Genomic DNA, 17,191 nt, shown 5'->3' on the forward strand with positions numbered 1-17,191 from the left:
TGTCCATGCTCTGAACATCAGTCAAGCAAGGAAGCAGCACCTACCATTTTTAGTCGTTGATATGACTTGGCTGTAGTTTGAACCCCCCCAACCTCCCAGATTTGAGCCCACACTCTAACCATTACACCACGGAGTCTGGTGGCTTTTACGAAAGGAATTTCCCTCCAGGACTTCCAGCAAGCAGTGCACCTCCACATCCATAATTCTGTCCCATGATCTTTATTATAACCCAATCTTACTTGCTGTTGTCAGTGTTTCCTCCCTTTCTGTTCATTTATTCCTTTGACGATTGTCTCACTGTTTGATCTACCTTGCTCTTTCAAAGAAAAAATGCAACCCATTTTCTGTTTGCCTGGAATGGCGAGTTGATGCATGAATGAGAAACGAGCAATTCATGAACAATGACATTGCTTATTGTTTGATAATGCTGATGAATGATGCGAATCCAGTGGAAGTGATCAACTCGATAATTGGGACAGAAATGAAATGGGCAAGGAATGCCAAGGACGGTTATGCAAAAGATAAACTTTATTCACAATGTACAGGGAGGGACAACTATTCAGGCAATAAAATCAGGAATATTCACATTTATATTAAGATCATTTCATTTCGTATGAAGTTTGTGGTTGTGGGGTAGCGTCATTTGGCTGGGGGAAGCTGTGTGCTGATGCAATGCCCTCTGCTGCTTTGGGCAGGAATTTGTAATTTGGTGAGGGGGACTGCTCACCTACTCTTCACGAAGGACACCGTGGGGTCTTTAACATCAGACGGGCCACCTAGTTTTGAATGTGCATCCGAGGGATGGCACATACCGTTTATTTATTTATTTATTTTCATATAATGTTTTTTTTTTTCTTTTGAAGATATAACATTGGCGGCAGCTTCAGTTTGTATCTCCCTCAAAGCCACCGAGTTGTTCCCTGGCTTGCCATGGATAGTGACACTCTTCTTCATAAAATGTATTCCGGTAGGAACAATTAACACAATCACAATCGCCCTTATGACGTAATAGAACACAAGAGTGTTGGCCACACCCCGATCGGGATGAATGTCGGAATAAGTGAATAACACCCCAATTTCCCTGAAACACAGCATGTGTTTCTGATGACGAAAACATAGAAACCTTGGTATCAGTTGTTTAAAAAAATTAATTTGAAGGGAGCCCTATACACTTAGTATTGGCCCGGGGGCCGGGCCCATCGTGGCTCTCGGTGGTCTTGGGTGTGCCTACCTCTTGGCTGTGCTCCCAACCGAGTCTGTCAAGATGGTGGGGATCCATTTGTCAAAAAGAAAACCGAATCACCTATTAAACCAAGATGATACATGAAATACTGCATTGTTGGTTGTCCACATATTTGGCCGGGGGAAAAAAAGGGTCAAAAGGTGCATTCCAATGACACGTAATTAATGAATACGCGTACGTAATTAATAGACATAAAGTATTCTCACAAACTCATCTGAAGATTTGTGGTAAAAAAAAAATTTAAGATGATGAACAAACATATCAACACGGCAATATAATTAATTAGCCTTTTATATATTTTCGCTTTTTTTTTTAATGCAAATTCTTGATACACTCACGACGGTTTTCAACGGAGCTCTGGGCAGATTGTTAGGCGGTGTATAGGCAGTACTAAATTACTGATACTTTACTTATGCTTATATAATACTACAACAACGCTTTAAAATGTATATATTTCGGATTAAATCGATATTTCGATGGGATTGCAGAGAGATGGACATCGCGATCGACGTTATCTCAGCCCCCTGTCAAAAAAACAAAGAAAATACACCTGGTTTCGCTTGCCAAGCCAGCCGTTCCTTATCAACCGTTTTCTTGGAGTGCTTGCTCGCTCGAGTTCTGAAGTCACGTGACGAGCGCTCTACAAGCTGATTGGTCAGGGAACACGTCCACGTGAACATCCCGCTTCAGAACCGAACAGTAGATTTGGAGAACGGGTGACAAGTTTTAAGCGCTGCTCTAATCCCCGAAGGTGTGCTGCGCAGCAGTCACACAATCGCGAAACGCACGAAAATACTACGGAGTATAATATATTACATATCCGAATAATTAACATTATTTGCTTGGTCTTGATCCTTTTTATAAATCCCGATGACACAAGTGTCTGAGGAAGTGAATTTTTTTAAAAAATAAAATAATTAATTCAGTCAGGAAAATGTTTCGTACTTTTGGCTGATTTGAGTGTTTCGCCGAATGTACAGTTAACTGGCTTTCCGAGCCATGACGGCAGTTTCCCCCGGCGAGCGCAGGCCGCGGCGGCTCCTCGTCGGTGTGACCGGCAGCGTCGCTGCCATCAAGGTCCCACAGCTCGTCCGAGCTTTGATTGACATGCCGGAGCAGGTCGGTCATGTGTCGATTCGAAGTTAAAACGACCTCTCATTTTACTATTCCATGCTTTTGTGGAGTTTTTTTTAATTTTTTTTTTACCTCAGATTCCACCCTTTGATTGTTATGGATGGATTCCGGCTGTAATTTTCTACCTGGTTATTGATTCCACAACCTGCCAGTTTACGAGGGGAGGGGGGGGGGAAACGTCGATTAGTGAACATTAATGAGGATGTCTTGTTTCAGAAGGGAAATTGCAGAAGTCCATTTGGCCCATCATGCCCGTGTCACATCCACAGCAGCTCCAGCACCCCTGTGCACGTCGGGCTCCTCGTGCAGGTGACCCCAAGCAGGAATTGTGGCAAGCCCGTTGGCATACTTTTCCAAATTTACACAAGGGACTTGCACGTCGGAGGAGGCCATTTTTGTCCTCTCAAACGTGCACGACATCAACAGTCAGCACCATATTGATTCGATCAAACAGTTTCTCCACGTCGATCCAGTGGTGGATGAGGAGTGGGGATCAGAACAGTGGGACAACCACAGATATCCCCAGGTTGTTTTATACATGTGTATGTCTGTGTACGTCATATATGTATTACAGTAAATGACTATTTTAAACAATCAAATAAATAAATAAAAAGTTTTGATGGGTGGGGTGAACATGGCTGAGAAATATTGAGGCATAAACAAGCACAGACACAGCACATTCACCTTTTGATTAGATCCTCTCACTCACCTCACAATCATGACACAGGTAGGTATACAATCAACCGTCTTTATCTTAGCTACCTACCATCCATCCATCCATCCATCCATCCATCCATCCATTGGGACCATACTCTGTGCAGAGTGTTGGCGCTGCCTCGGCAGTCTCCTTGTGGCTATTGGGCACAATCCTGGACGGGTCGCCACTCTGACACAGTATACCAGCATGCTGGCACTCATTTTGCCGACCTCAGAATGATGACGGGCAGAGTCAACCCTACCTGGTATTAGTTCAACAGCCGAGCAGGATTTGAACTCAGGATCCCAGGATCCCAAGCCCACCACCTGAACCATTAAGCCAACAGCAGGCATACACTGATTATACACATATTGTATGTGATTATACGTATTATATATACACATTTTGATATGTGGTTATACACACGAGCAAATACCACCCGTCGCTTCGCTGATGGGAATACTGAGGGGGGGGAGAGGGGATGAGAGAAGTAGGGGTGAGGGAGAGAGACTAGGGACCTGCCAATATCCACGTACTCATCTATCCCCAATATACTTCCAAGTATCTAAATTCAATTTCAACCTATCATACTATTTCTGCCACCATTAGCTTTCCAGGGAGACCATTACGTGCATGATGATTAACTAATCTCTGAGTGAAAGATTCATACCTTACTGCTGTCCTAATTCTCCTCTTCTTGACGTCAAGGCTGCAGCCATTGGTCCTGTCACTGTCCAAATATACCGTGGGATTATGAAAAGTATCCGAGTCACAGCTTTAATGTTGAAATTGACAGTTTTAACACTCTCTTCAAAAGGTTGTTGTGCTCCTTAATGCACCACCACCCCTAACACAAGTAAAGGTTGGTTAAAGCTCCTGCAGGTGGCAGAGTAATGTGATTGCACATGTTGTTTCACAAAGCAATTTCTGAAATTCCAAAGTTGCTTCATGGTGACTTTTTTTCAAGATGACCCTTTTCAAAGGTGACAACCAAGACGCCTCGAGCTTTTATTGCCAAAATTTCTGCTTGTATGCCTGGTGTTGGCTTAATGGCTAGAGTGGTGGGCTTGGGATCCTGGGATCCTGAGTTCAAATCCTGCTTTTCTGATGAACTAACACCAGGGGGGTTGACTCTGCCTATCATCCTTCTGAGGTCAGCAAAATGAGTGTGCCAACTTGCTGATATCCTGTGTCAGAGTGGCGACCCGTCCAGGATTGTGCCCAATAGCCACAAGGGGACTGCTGAGGCAGCACCAACGTTCTGCACCGAATATGGTCCCAATGGACGGATGAATTTCTGCTCGGGCAGGCAGGAGCAAAATAAGGAGTTCTTGGAAGACTGCCTTGATTTTGATGTCAATTGCAAACTCCTGCTCCAATAAACACGATCTCATTCTGGCTCGACTTAAAAAAATTCTCACGAATGTGCTCCAGCTGTTTCCGTTTTGTGGACCTGAAGATGAGATGTTACAGAAAACCTCTGTGGAGAACATTTCTTCAACTTGAGTGCGGGCTCGCGTTTTCTTTTGACGCGTAACGTCGTTCTTGAATTGTACAACTAAATAGTCTCTGTCAAGTCCGTCTTTTACCCCCTGAAAAACACCATGCTTGTACTCTGGGAAGCACTGCATTGAAGTATCTATTCTCTTTCTACATTATAATTTTCAATCGTCTGTCAACAATCAAGATGTCATTCCGAAAGCCATTTGAACTGGCTTTTAAAAATGGGAAAGCGTTTGTTAGGTTTCGAGTTTGATAAAGATGTCACTTATTTTTCACAAGATCTTTGATGCCAGCTTAATTTGAACTCCAAAATTGGTTCTTATTCATGATGTGGCACTAGAATGACTTTATACATCAGAATGACTTGGATTATTGGACTATTAGTTTGTTTGTCTGAACCCATGGCTCATGATGAAGTGAGCCCAGGTTCAAATAGCATGTAGCAGATGTGTTTTCCTGTTATTTACTAATGTCCTGGTGATGCAGGTGAAAGTATACTGATGTGTATTTATGCCTTTGTGATGATTGTGATGTACGTAAAGCTCTTCTATGAGTGTTGGATCACTGTGAATCACTGTTATTTGTAATGAGCAGCTTGGGTTGATAATCCCATTGAAACAAACGAAATACAACTTGACATAACAAACAGTGAAATGTAGAACATCAAGATCAATCGGTTGAGCCGTTGTGGAGAATTCAACGAAAACTTGATTATGGCCAGTTTGCTTTCGCATTATTATAGCCCAATGGGAACTGCGGTTAAGATAGTATCCCACATATAAAGGTCTTTCCAACCTCTCATTCAATCACTCACTGATATCTTCTTGGTTGGTTAGAAAACTGAAATTTTGTATAGTGCTGCAACTCGAAGGCAATATCCCAGGAAAAACAAGCTCAAATGAGCAAAGATCCTCGTCCTCTTATTGATGACATCATAAAAACGAATATGACATCATTGTGATGTATTATCACGTTTGCGATAAATTATCTGCTAATGCCCAGCTTGATTCCCGCAAACAAAATTCAAACAGCTTGCCTCGTTTCGAAGATAATGGTATAGGCGATTTCCATTAGCGGCGAGATTATGACAACTTTTTTTCTTGGAAGAATTTCCAAAATCGGAGATGGTTACTGTCTGCGCATGGGCTTTCTGCATATACATGGCAAGTTTCACGAAGATCCGATGAAAACTTTGGGTTGTGAAACAAAAAATGTGAAAAAATAGGAATGACGTCATAAAAATTGATATGACGTCATAGTGATGTATCATATGTGCAGTAATTCATCTCTGCTAATGCCCTGTTCGAGTCCCGCAAACAGAATTCAAAAAGCTTGCCTAGTTTCGGAGATAATTTTTTTAGGCGATTTCCATTAATGGAGATATTTTGATGTCATAACTTTTTTTCTTGGAGGAATTTTCAAAATAGGAGATGGTTACTGTCTGTGCGGGGTATTTTTACATATATCCGCCAAGTTTCAGCAAGTTTCGATGAAAACTGTAGGCTGTGAAACAAAAAAGTCCACAAGAACAACAACGTGAGTAAGACTTAGAGATCCTCCACGAGGATCTAAAAATCACAAGACAGTCGGAAACTTTTTGCAAAGGAAAATATCCACGAATAAAAATAAGCCGTTACAGACTCGGTCTGATCACTTCACTGCAGGTCACGTGACCCAAGACAATGGAGGTTACACTCAAATTGGTTGTTAGGCAATGCTAACATGACCCTCTTCAAGCTCTTGTTTTATCATTTTTGCTGTATTTACTTTAAAATTACTACAGCAGTAAACTTTTCAATAAAGAACTCATTCTGATCATGAATTTTTGATTCACTTGAGTTTTTTCGCTGTTTGCAGAATGCAAGCACAATGGGCTTTTTTTTAAATAGGCCAAGGAGACCAGACTTTATATATTAGAAACGAAGCAATTGGAACTGATTTATTTGTCTTTGTCTATAATCTGTGAGTTTCTTCTTCTTCCTTTTGGTTCCGGTATTGGCTTGAGCGTGTATTAAAGCAAACATTTTTTTTATCTCCGGTTTGTCATCCCAGTTGTCTTTATTGGTTTCTCGTCTACAAAAGATATCAATAAATGAAAATTGCTTTTCCTTTTATGTTGCCGAAAAGACCCAAACACGGTGGGATAGAGTTTCTTCTTCTTCATTTTGGTGCTGGTGTCGGCACGAGCGTGCATTAAACGCAAACAATTTTTTATCTCCTGAATATTCATTGGGACCGGTAGGGGACCTGTATTGCAAAGGAATTCTTGCTCTTGTTATTCTTATTTTGCTTTCCACCTATTTTTGCTACGCTATTTTTCAAGCAATTCTTCACAGATTCACTTCAAATTTTACACATATATTCATGGACGCATAGGAAGTGTGTGTGCTATTACTTTTGGTCAGGATCCGAATCCTAAATGCTGACAAATCATGGAATTTGTGGTAAAACAAGTTCACGTTCATGCTCTGGTTGAAATGGATGTATCCTGGGTCATGCATTCCCAGTTCAGTGGATCTTCGGAGAAAGAGGGGCAGACATGGCTTCATGTTGAATGCTATATAAAGTGTTCCTGATGCTTTCCAAAGAGAATGGTGAATAATTTTGCAACTTGCCAATCGAGTGGAATCTTGGAATTGTACTAGTATAGCCGTAATCGAGTAGAAGTAGAACCTGGTTATTACCCTCATCGAAGGAGAGGGTATTGCATTTGGATCCATTTGTTTGTCTGTTTGTTTGTTCGCTCAGAACTTTCATGTTTTTCTCTGCAACCGCTCGTCAGATTGAGACGAAATTTTCAGCAGAGGTGCAACTACTCTTGAAGAATGCTTTAATGATAATTATGACGTCACAGGTCACGTGGTGTGGCAGCCATGTTGAAAAAACGGAAAAACTTTGGACCTCTATCTCTGAAACCACACAGCCATTCAGCAGCCATATTGCTTTTCTTTTTTAAAAACCTTCAAAAATCTTCTTCTCTGAAATGGCTGAACAGATCGAGGTGAAACTTTACACGTATGACTGGCTATCCATGAGGAACAAAAGGTTCACACATATGATGTCATAGGTTGCATGGTTTGGCAGCCATATTGGATTTACCTGAAACCCTATAAAAAAATCATCTCCAGAGCGGCTGGACAGATCGAGGGGAAACTTCACACAAATGTTCCCCAAGCCATGCGTGTACAAATTTGTTTAGGAATAATTGCTCGGTCACATGGTTTGGCAGCTATATTTGATTGAAGAAAAATATTAAATATTAAAAAAATATTTTTATTTTAATTTTTTATTCATTTTTTATTAAAAAAAAAAATTTTAATATTAATTTTTTTATAATAATTTTTTTATGTTTTCTCTGGAATCGCTTGGTCAATAGATGTGAAACTTCACAATTATGATCTAGTAGCGATAGGGAATACATGTTTTATATTTCAACTTGATCAGACACATGGTATGGCAGCCAGAATGATTTAATTTTTTTGATGTTGGTTCTCGTTATTTTTATTTTTTTGTAATTTTTTGAATAAGGCTCACTTGGCTGTGCCTGGTTGGGTTTGAGGGTAGAGGAGTAGCAGCTGAAATGCCAATCCTATCTAGGTTTCTCCTGATGACTTTATCTTTGATTTTTGCTTATTCGGGTTCCTTCTGATTACGCCGATGCAGGATTGTACGTATTTGGTCTTCCATTTGATTTGAATGGAATTTATTTTAATCCCATTCTAAATTCAATCTAATAACAATAAATGATGTCATGGGTCAGGGTCAGGTGTCCAATCAAAGCAGGGTTGTATCAAAGTGGGACGTCTTGGTACCTGGTTATCACTGCCAGCAGTTATAAAATGGCAGTTCTAATTATGTGTTATTTATTACGTAACACACAAGTACACAAACGCCACACAAAACTATACAAACGCCACACAAAACTATACAAACGCCACACAAAACACACCACACAAAACTATACAAACACCACACAAAAGTCTTGGCGAGGGTCTGCAATCTCAGATTGCTCTTTTTCTTGATATTACCTCTGTCACCGAAGGAGTAGGATAGAGGTTATGTTTTCACTCCTTCCTGTCTACTTGTTTGGCTGTCTGTGAGTAGGATATCTCAAGAAGTTGTGGAAAGATTCGGATGAAATTTTGTGGACAGGTTCGGTGTGTGACAAGGACGAACTGATTCGATTTTGGTAACGATCCGGAGCCGACGAGTTGAATTTTTAAAGTGATTCTTCACCATTGAGAGATAGGACCAAAAACCATATGCAGCATGATATTTCAAAAATGTATTGGGCTCAATATGTTCTCCTGGATCAGACATTGCATGGCGGAGGTATGCGCTCCACCGAGTGCCCTTCGAGCTCTTATTTTGCTTTACACCCATTTTTGGTTCACCGATTCACTTCAAATTTTGCACAGATATTCATGGACACAGACGTGGCTTCATGTTGAATGTTATATGAAGTGGTAATGATGCTTTACAAAGAGAATGGTGAATAATTTTGTGACAAAATCATCTTGAATCCGAAGAAATAATGAAGTTGACTTTTGCATGTGAGGAATAAGTGATTGTTATCCTTTGCATCGAGAGGAATTTTAAAAAGGGCGGGGCAAAGCCGGCGAGGGGTGGGGCACCCCGCTTCTCTGATTCATTCAAACTAGGGGTCTCAGCTCTTCTTTATTATGGCTCATATAATAATAAGATTATACTCAATTATGGTGAGCATAATAACCATGTGTGTGATTAGGTTGAAATTTAAAGCATTTATTCCCCATCAACACGAGATCATAATTGTGAAGTTTCACGTCGATTGATTAAGCCGTTCCAGAGAAAACATTATTTCATATTTTTCTTCAATCCAATATATCTGCCAAACCATGTGACATTAATTATTCCTTAACAAACTTGTACACCCATGGCTCGTGGAACATTTGTGTGGCGTCTCCCCTCGATTTGTCCAGCCATTCTGGAGAAGATTTTTTATAGGTTTTCAGGTAAATCAAATATGGCTGCCAAACCATGCAACCTATGGCATCATATGTGTGAACCTTTTGTTCCTCATATATATATATGTATATATATATATATACATATATATATATATGTATATATATATATAGGCAGTCATGTCTGTAAAGGTTTGCCTCGATCTGTTAAGCCACTTCAGAGATTTTTAAAAGTTCAAAAAAATTTTTTTTAACAATATGGCTGCCGAATCACGTGATCGATGACGTTATCAATTTTTTTTTTCTGTGTACAAATTTATCCTGAGATGATCCTCAAAAATTGTCATGATGATCAGATGTGGCGTTCTGTATATGCAATTATGACATCATAACGAAGGCACCTGTGACATCATTGAAAATAAAAAATCACACTTATTCCCCATCCAGAGTACTTGCCACATGCCAACTTTCAATTTTTTTCCATGGTGCAGTTTCAGAGATACAGAGGTCCATTTTTTTTGCGTTTTTCCAACATGGCTACCATACCATGTAATCGATGACATCATAATTATCATTAGAACATTCTTCATGAGTAGTCGCTCCTGTAGTGATGATTTTGTCTCAATCCGACAAGCAGTTACAGAGAACAAGGACAAATGTGTGCAAGAGCCGCATTTTAAAGGTTTTGTCTTCACCAGAAGAACAAGAAGAGGAAGAATAAATAAATAAATAAAAAACAACAACAACAACTTCCGATATTTCGTCACGTCACGTCCGTCATGGACGATCTTCGTTTATGATGAGAAAATCGTGTATTTACGAAATTACAATATATTAAATGGAATAATCTTTAAATAGTAACATGAACTTTTCAAAACTTTAAAGCAAATGTCCTAATATATTTAAAAGTTCATGATAGACGCTCTCAAAAGGCACGCTCAATGTGAGGATGTGTGCAGGTGTTTAGTATTTACAGAGATCCGGATCCTGAATATAAAAGAGCTGAGTCCAAAAGGTTTTGTCTTCACAAGAAGAAGAACGCCGAGTTCCCTTAGAGCTACGTCTCGCCTCGCGAGACGCGGCTAAAAACACGAGTTCTGTGTGGACAAACAGACAGACAGACAAAAAAAACCAATGTCACCTGCAGGGTGACCCATATCTTTCCAAAAGGTGACCACGTGTGACTTCTTTAAGGTCACACTGAGGTGAACAGAGCTGCGATCCACCAGGAGCGACTCCTTGAGGAATATCTGCCTACGAGAGATTCCGATGAGAATCGTTCTACAGAGTAACCATGAAAAATATGTGTTTGCCTCATAACGTCACCAAATGACGTCATAATGTCTCAAGCTTGACATATCTAGAAATCACTCATCGAGGTGTTCAATTTGAGGTACTACACGATATGGTTCCTAAAACTTGAAAATTTGACCTTGGGGTCAAATATGTTTGACTTCAGGCGCTAACCATGAAGGTCAAGGCCAATCGCCACCAAAAATTAATCAGCTGAGCGCCAGACCATATACTACATTCCCATAAAGTTTGGAGATAATTCGATTAAAATTACTCAAAAAATAAGGGTTTCGTCGACCTCCATGATTTACCGCAAAGTGACCTTGACCTTTGACCTTGAACTTGACCTTTATGTGTGCTGAAGGGTATTGTAATAATACTACGATATGTGTACCCACAAGAGTTTCCGATGAGAATTGTGCTCTACAGAGTGACATAAAGGTGAAAAATCCAATGATTACAGACAAACAAACAAATGAAGGTCAAGGCCGATCGCCACCAAAAATTAATCAGCTGAGCGCCAGACCATGAACTATATTCCCATGAAGTTTGAAGAGGATCCGATCAAAATTACTCAAAAAATTAGGGTTTCGTCGACTCCCCTGATTTGCGACAGTGACCTTGACCTTTGAGCTTGACCTTGAAAATTTTATGCGCTGAAAGGGACCTCTATAGGACTCTGATATGCGAAGTTACAAAAATTTCCAATGATAACTGTGCTCTGCAGAGCGATCGATACGTGATTACAGACAAAAAAAAAAAAAAAACATACAAGCTGACTAACATATCTTGCAAAAACTTCATTTTGGCAAGATAATAAAAACCAATGTCACCCCCAGGGTGACCAGTATCTTGCCAAAATGTGAACATGAGTGACTTATTTATTCGATTAAAGTTAGTCAAAAAATAAGGGTTTCGTCAACCTTGATGCTTCACCTTTTTGTGACCTTGACCTTTGACCTTGACCTTTATATTTTCGTACGGTTAATGGTATCTCTCCAGGACCGTTGTACATGAAATATCAAGAGATTTTGATGAGAACTGAGGAAATAAAATTTTCATGAAAAATCCGTTTTTTCGTCATGACGTCATCTCAAACTTTTGACAGATCTGGAAAGCACTTATCAAGCACTTTCATATGAGGTATTACTCGATATGGTATCTAAGATTTCAAAATTTGACCTTGGGGTCAAAAACTTTCGACCTCCAGTGCTAACCATGAAGGTCAAGGCCGATCGCCACCAAAAATTAATCAGCTGAGCGCCAGACCATGAACTATATTCCCATGAAGTTTGAAGACGATCCGATCAAAATTACTCAAAAAATAAGGGTTTCATCGACTCCCCTGATTTGCGACAAAGTGACCTTGACCTTGAAAATTGTATGTGCTGAAAGGGACCTCTATAGAACTGATATGCGAAGTTACAAAAATTTCCAATGATAACTGTGCTCTGCAGAGTGATCGATACGTGATTACAGACAAAAAAAATAAAAAAAATAAAAATAAATTTAAAAAACATACAAGCTGACTAACATATCTTGCAAAAACTTCGTTTTGGCAAGATAATAAATAAACAGAGAAACAGACAGAGAAACAAACGGACCCAAATGCAATGCCCTCTCCTCTGGTGAAGGTAATAACTCGATGTACATACACAAAGCAAAAACATGCATACGGCTTGTGTGCATATATAATACATCGTGGTTATATACCTTGGATCATTCTAATTGCACTGGGCCATGGACTAACACCCAGGCCTAAGGCCTGAGACATGCCGATCTATGTTGCTTCATGCAATGGTGGCGTATAATTTTTTTGGGGGTGGAGCAGGCAAGCTGTCCAGCCAATGGGTGTAAAGCAGTGGGGTGGAGTCAGGGCAGCCGAACATTGACCCATGTATAATATGTGATATTGTCGAAGTTTAAAAAAGACACAACTCTGTCAAAAATGGACGCAACGCCCTGAAACTCGAACTTGGTCTGTATCTTATAATAAAGCCATGAACGAAGTTTCAGTTGAACATGTTGAAGGCTATTCGAAAAAGTCTGAAAAACCACAGGTAAGATGGACAGACGGAGAACAAACGTCTCTTCCCCTCCGGTGAAAGTGGTAATGGACTTGTATAACTTGGGTGCAAACTATCAACTGTACTCCAACTCTCTTGTGTCTGTTTGGCCATTTCTCTTCCTCACTTACCACATTTGAAGAGTTGATTTACAAAACGTGATAACCACCATCTTTCTCTCTTCTTTTGACGTGAACACAAGGATATTGAGCAAATCAATACAGACGTCTTTCAATGACCTCATGCTTTGGTACGATTACATGTAATTTTGTTTTCTTTGAACAAGGTATAACTTTTCAATAATTGCACAAAATGCAATAAAAAGATTTGCCCATTTATTTCATTTCTATTGCTTTTAGTCATTCTTGAGTTATCACTCAGGTTTTAAAAGTTCTTAATTCCAGTTTCCATTTTTGAAGGTTTGTAGAGTAAGATTGAGTGGCAAATGACCAAGATGCACAACAGACAATGACCTCCACCTGCCCCACCTCCTCCCTCCCAGCCTGAGGTGCAGGTTGTTACCACAGATAAGGCTTTGCATTTCTTCAACCAACGGGAAGTCCCGGTCCCTGTTCACCTGGATGCAGATGAGTGGCGCAACTGGTCTCGCCTCTCAGACCCCGTGCTTCATATTGAGCTGCGGCGCTGGGCAGACTTATTGCTCATCGCTCCACTTGATGCGAACACGCTCGGAAAGCTTGCTATGGGACTCTGTGACAACTTGCTGGTGATGGCATTGCTAGTCACATAAAGGGTCATGGCATACCACACTGCACATAATAGCTTCTGTGTACCTGTAGATCAGTGGTCCCCAACCTTTTGATCCCACGGGCCGCATTCACTACTCCCAAGGATGTTGGGAGCCAGAAAAAAATTGATGCATTTTATTGAGAAACTTGATACTGTCACACAACATTTGTGTTGAGAAATCGATACAATGTTTGGGGTTTATTCGAGAATTGTTTTTTTAACTAATAAATTTGATATGTATTCGATCGATCGATTGTTCACGCACTGTAATTCTGAACAAATTTCCGTTTGGGGTGTAATTAATTTTAAATACTGCCGTGAGATGCCGGAAGGTAAAATCAAATTGATTTGATTCCTTCCGGCGGTAAGCGGCAGTGGCATTGTGTAAACCCCTTTAAAATTGCTACATGGAAATGTGTTTTGATTGGAAAGTCCTCGCGGGCCACAGTATTGGGCTCCGCGGGCCGCAGTATAGGGCTCCGTGGGCCGCAGGTTGGGGACCAATGCTGTAGATGATGTGTTGTGTTGTGGCCAAAATTGTTTTTTGGTTTTTCTTTGTTGTGGTTGCAATGCATCAGTCGAACCTCAAAGAAGAGTTTGTTTGTTTTAATGTCCAATACCGTTCCACAGACATGTGTCGCACGAGCCTGGGATATCGAGCGACCCTTCTTGTTCTGCCCAGCCATGAACACGCACATGTGGATGCATCCTCTGACGCAACAACACGTAGAGAAACTCTGCCATTTTGGTTACATAGAAGTGCCATGTGTCTACAAGACCCTCGCTTGTGGAGACACTGGTGATTATGATATTGCAACTTCCCACTTGAATCATTCACTTAAGGCTGTGTTAAATTGGTAACCTATCATGCTTGACAGCCTTCAGCTCCTGGGTCACCTCTTTACCCCTCTTCTATCGCAATTACCATGGCAACTGCTCCACAATTCCTCTACCCGGGAGCATTCATTCTTACTCAACGCACTTTGCTTCATTAAGCTAGTCACCCTTGCTCTGTATCACTTCAGACATGCAGAAACAATAAATGTCATTCTTTCATTCTTCCCATTGATAAACTCTGCAATCCTCCTGCTTTTCCCCCACTATCTCCAACCGAACAAGGTCAAATCCACTAGTCTTAGCATTCTTCCCACCTCATTATCTTCCCTACCCTTGTTATAGGAAGTCATTCTGAATGACTACAGGCAATACCATTCTAAATAAAGAAAGGATTTCCATGTCAGCAGTCATATATTGTCCCGAAACAAATGTTGGACTCCAACTGGCTCTCATGGGTTTCATACGACATGTTTAAATCGTTCACAATGAAGGCACGACTGTCTCCACAGGAACTGATTGGAAATTCATCACGTTCTCGTCAATTTCTACTTTATTCGGTTTCATTTTTGGACTAGTCTGTATAATAACAATATTGACAATGATCAGATCAAGTAACTGTTTTTTTTTTGTTTTTTTTTGAAGTTTGACATTTGGGTACTTCATTCACATGCTTGTGCACAAGACCTATGTTATGCAAGCTGTGATGCATGGCAGTCACTTTAAGTCGCTGGATCACCACCCCCTGCCCCCTCATACATCCCGGACTTGCCCCCAATACGAGTGACTTATGTATGTTTTGACATTTGAAGTCCCCACACGTGTGGCCACCAATTTGCTAATGATGAAGGAACTGACTGAAGCAATTGAGTCATTGCTGAAGTAGCTTGTCCAGGGATACTGTATTGAAATTTATTTTTGAAAGTTGGCATGTCTTGGACTGCTGTGAGTAGTCTTGTTCCTCTAACTTTTTGAATGCCTGTCCTTCTTCTTATGTCTTTCCTCAAACCGATTCTGAAAATATACAACAGTGCAGACAGCAGGGTGCAGTGTCAGGCTAACTGATGTAAAGACCCTCTTCTACCTGTAGTTTTTACTGCAGTGTTGTTAAGAATGTTACAAGAAGAAATATTTCTAAAGCACATGCTGCTTTGCAGTGCGTTAAATATTTTGAACGGCAATGAACCGCACTTAACGGAAAATAAAAATGGTGGTCACATTGTTAGTTCACAAGAAATGCATGTCCAGAGAATATTGTCCAACTTTGAATACAACTTTTAATTTGCATTTGTGTTATTTCATTGGTTATTGCACATCATCACAATAATATTTGTGTTATTATACATCCATCACAGACACCTGATGGGCCATCAGGTGTCTGTGATGGATGTGTAACAAATAATAATTTCATTGAATCAGTAATTCCCATCTCTGGCTCAATGTACATGTACGTACATTCCTTCATATCAATGCTCAACCCAGTGGAGCACCGCCACTGCTTACTTTTGGTGTCCGTGTCATCTGTTGCAGGCATGGGAGCAATGGCAGAAGTGTCTACGATTGTTAAAGCTGTCCGTGAGTGTCTATGGCCAGAGGAAAGAAGTCAGATGGACAATGGCTGAGCATTGAGTTGGAGATGACAGATCAGTGACAAGTTTCGAGTTTGAATGATAAATGTTCCATCATGATGACATGGAAGGAGTTTCCTGCTGGTGCTGTTCCTTTTTTTAAACTGCGAATTGATATGAAGGTAGAAGATAATGACTTTGGAATTAAAGTTGTGATTGTATAGTCATTCCTTGTGTGTTGTCTGTATTTACTGATTTAGATACATGTGCCATATTATCCAAAAGAAGAGAGTTATTGATAATTATGGTGAAACGATGCTTGTAGGATTGATCCAAACTGGATGGGCAGGTATCGTGATCATGCCCTTCATTCCATTACGAAATGTGAAGACAATTTTCATTCATTCATTTTGTATGCAGCCTTCGGCTGATGGTTGAGTTGTTTCTGGGTGTGTAGCTGTACTGCTGATGTGACATCCTCTGTAGGTTATAGCAGCAAATTGGAATTTGGTCAGGGTCCTGGCAATAGCTCACCTACTCTTCACAAAGTACACCATGGGATCTTTAATGTCCATGAACCACTGCTGGCATATGTGATGTCCAGTGTAATGTCCTTCCTTCCATTTCGTCAAAGCTAAGTTTTCCAGACCAAATCTGTCATGCCTTTGTTATATTTAACCTCCGCCATCGAAGATGGATGGAGGTTACTGTTTTCACCCTTTCTGTTTGTTTGTTTGTTTGTGAATAGTATTACGGAAAAACTCCTCAACGGATTTCGACGAAACTTGCTGGGGGGTGAGGTCTGGTCCAAGGATCATGCCGTTAGATTTTGGACTTGATCCAAAATCCAATATGGCCGCTATGGCGGCCAATTTGAAAAAATATTTGTTTGTTTTTTTTGCATTTCTACATGTTTTAAGTGATTTCCAACCCCCCCCCCCCCAAAAAAAAAATTGTTAGAGAAAAAAACATTTTGCAACTTTTTTTCAACAAAATTTCGATTTCTTTTTTTTTGCATTTCTACATGTTTTAAGTGATTTGCAACCCCCCCCCCCCCCCAAAAAAAATTGTTGGAGAAAAAAAATTTTGAAAATTTTTTTCAACAAAATTTCGATTTTTTTTTGCATTTCTACATGTTATAAGTGATTTCCAACAAA

At 40.3% G+C, this 17,191-nt stretch overlaps 1 protein-coding gene across 1 annotated transcript; it reads left to right on the forward strand.

Moving 5' to 3' along the window:
• The first annotated feature begins 2,123 nt into the window (after positions 1-2,123).
• Positions 2,124-16,261, forward strand: PPCDC (phosphopantothenoylcysteine decarboxylase). The gene is made up of 4 exons (XM_085877563.1): positions 2,124-2,362; positions 13,385-13,609; positions 14,263-14,431; positions 15,997-16,261. The coding sequence occupies exons 1-4, from the start codon at positions 2,243-2,245 to the stop codon at positions 16,086-16,088; spliced, it is 606 nt and encodes a 201-aa protein (XP_085733689.1). The 5' UTR covers positions 2,124-2,242; the 3' UTR covers positions 16,089-16,261.
• The last annotated feature ends 930 nt before the right edge of the window (positions 16,262-17,191 follow it).

Source organism: Eptatretus burgeri, chromosome 4 (assembly GCF_056783735.1).
Source record: "Eptatretus burgeri isolate ZD-2024b chromosome 4, Ebu_testis_v1, whole genome shotgun sequence".
In the NCBI taxonomy this organism is placed as follows: Eukaryota; Metazoa; Chordata; class Myxini; order Myxiniformes; family Myxinidae; genus Eptatretus; species Eptatretus burgeri.

Excerpts from the sequence above, each read along its gene's own strand:
- PPCDC (XM_085877563.1), top strand. The coding sequence starts at position 2,243 with ATGACGGCAGTTTCCCCCGGCGAGCGCAGGCCGCGGCGGCTCCTCGTC. Across the intron at positions 2,363-13,384 it reads TGATTGACATGCCGGAGCAG|CCTGAGGTGCAGGTTGTTAC; the intron begins GTCGGTCATGTG and ends CCTCCCTCCCAG. Across the intron at positions 13,610-14,262 it reads GACTCTGTGACAACTTGCTG|ACATGTGTCGCACGAGCCTG; the intron begins GTGATGGCATTG and ends ACCGTTCCACAG.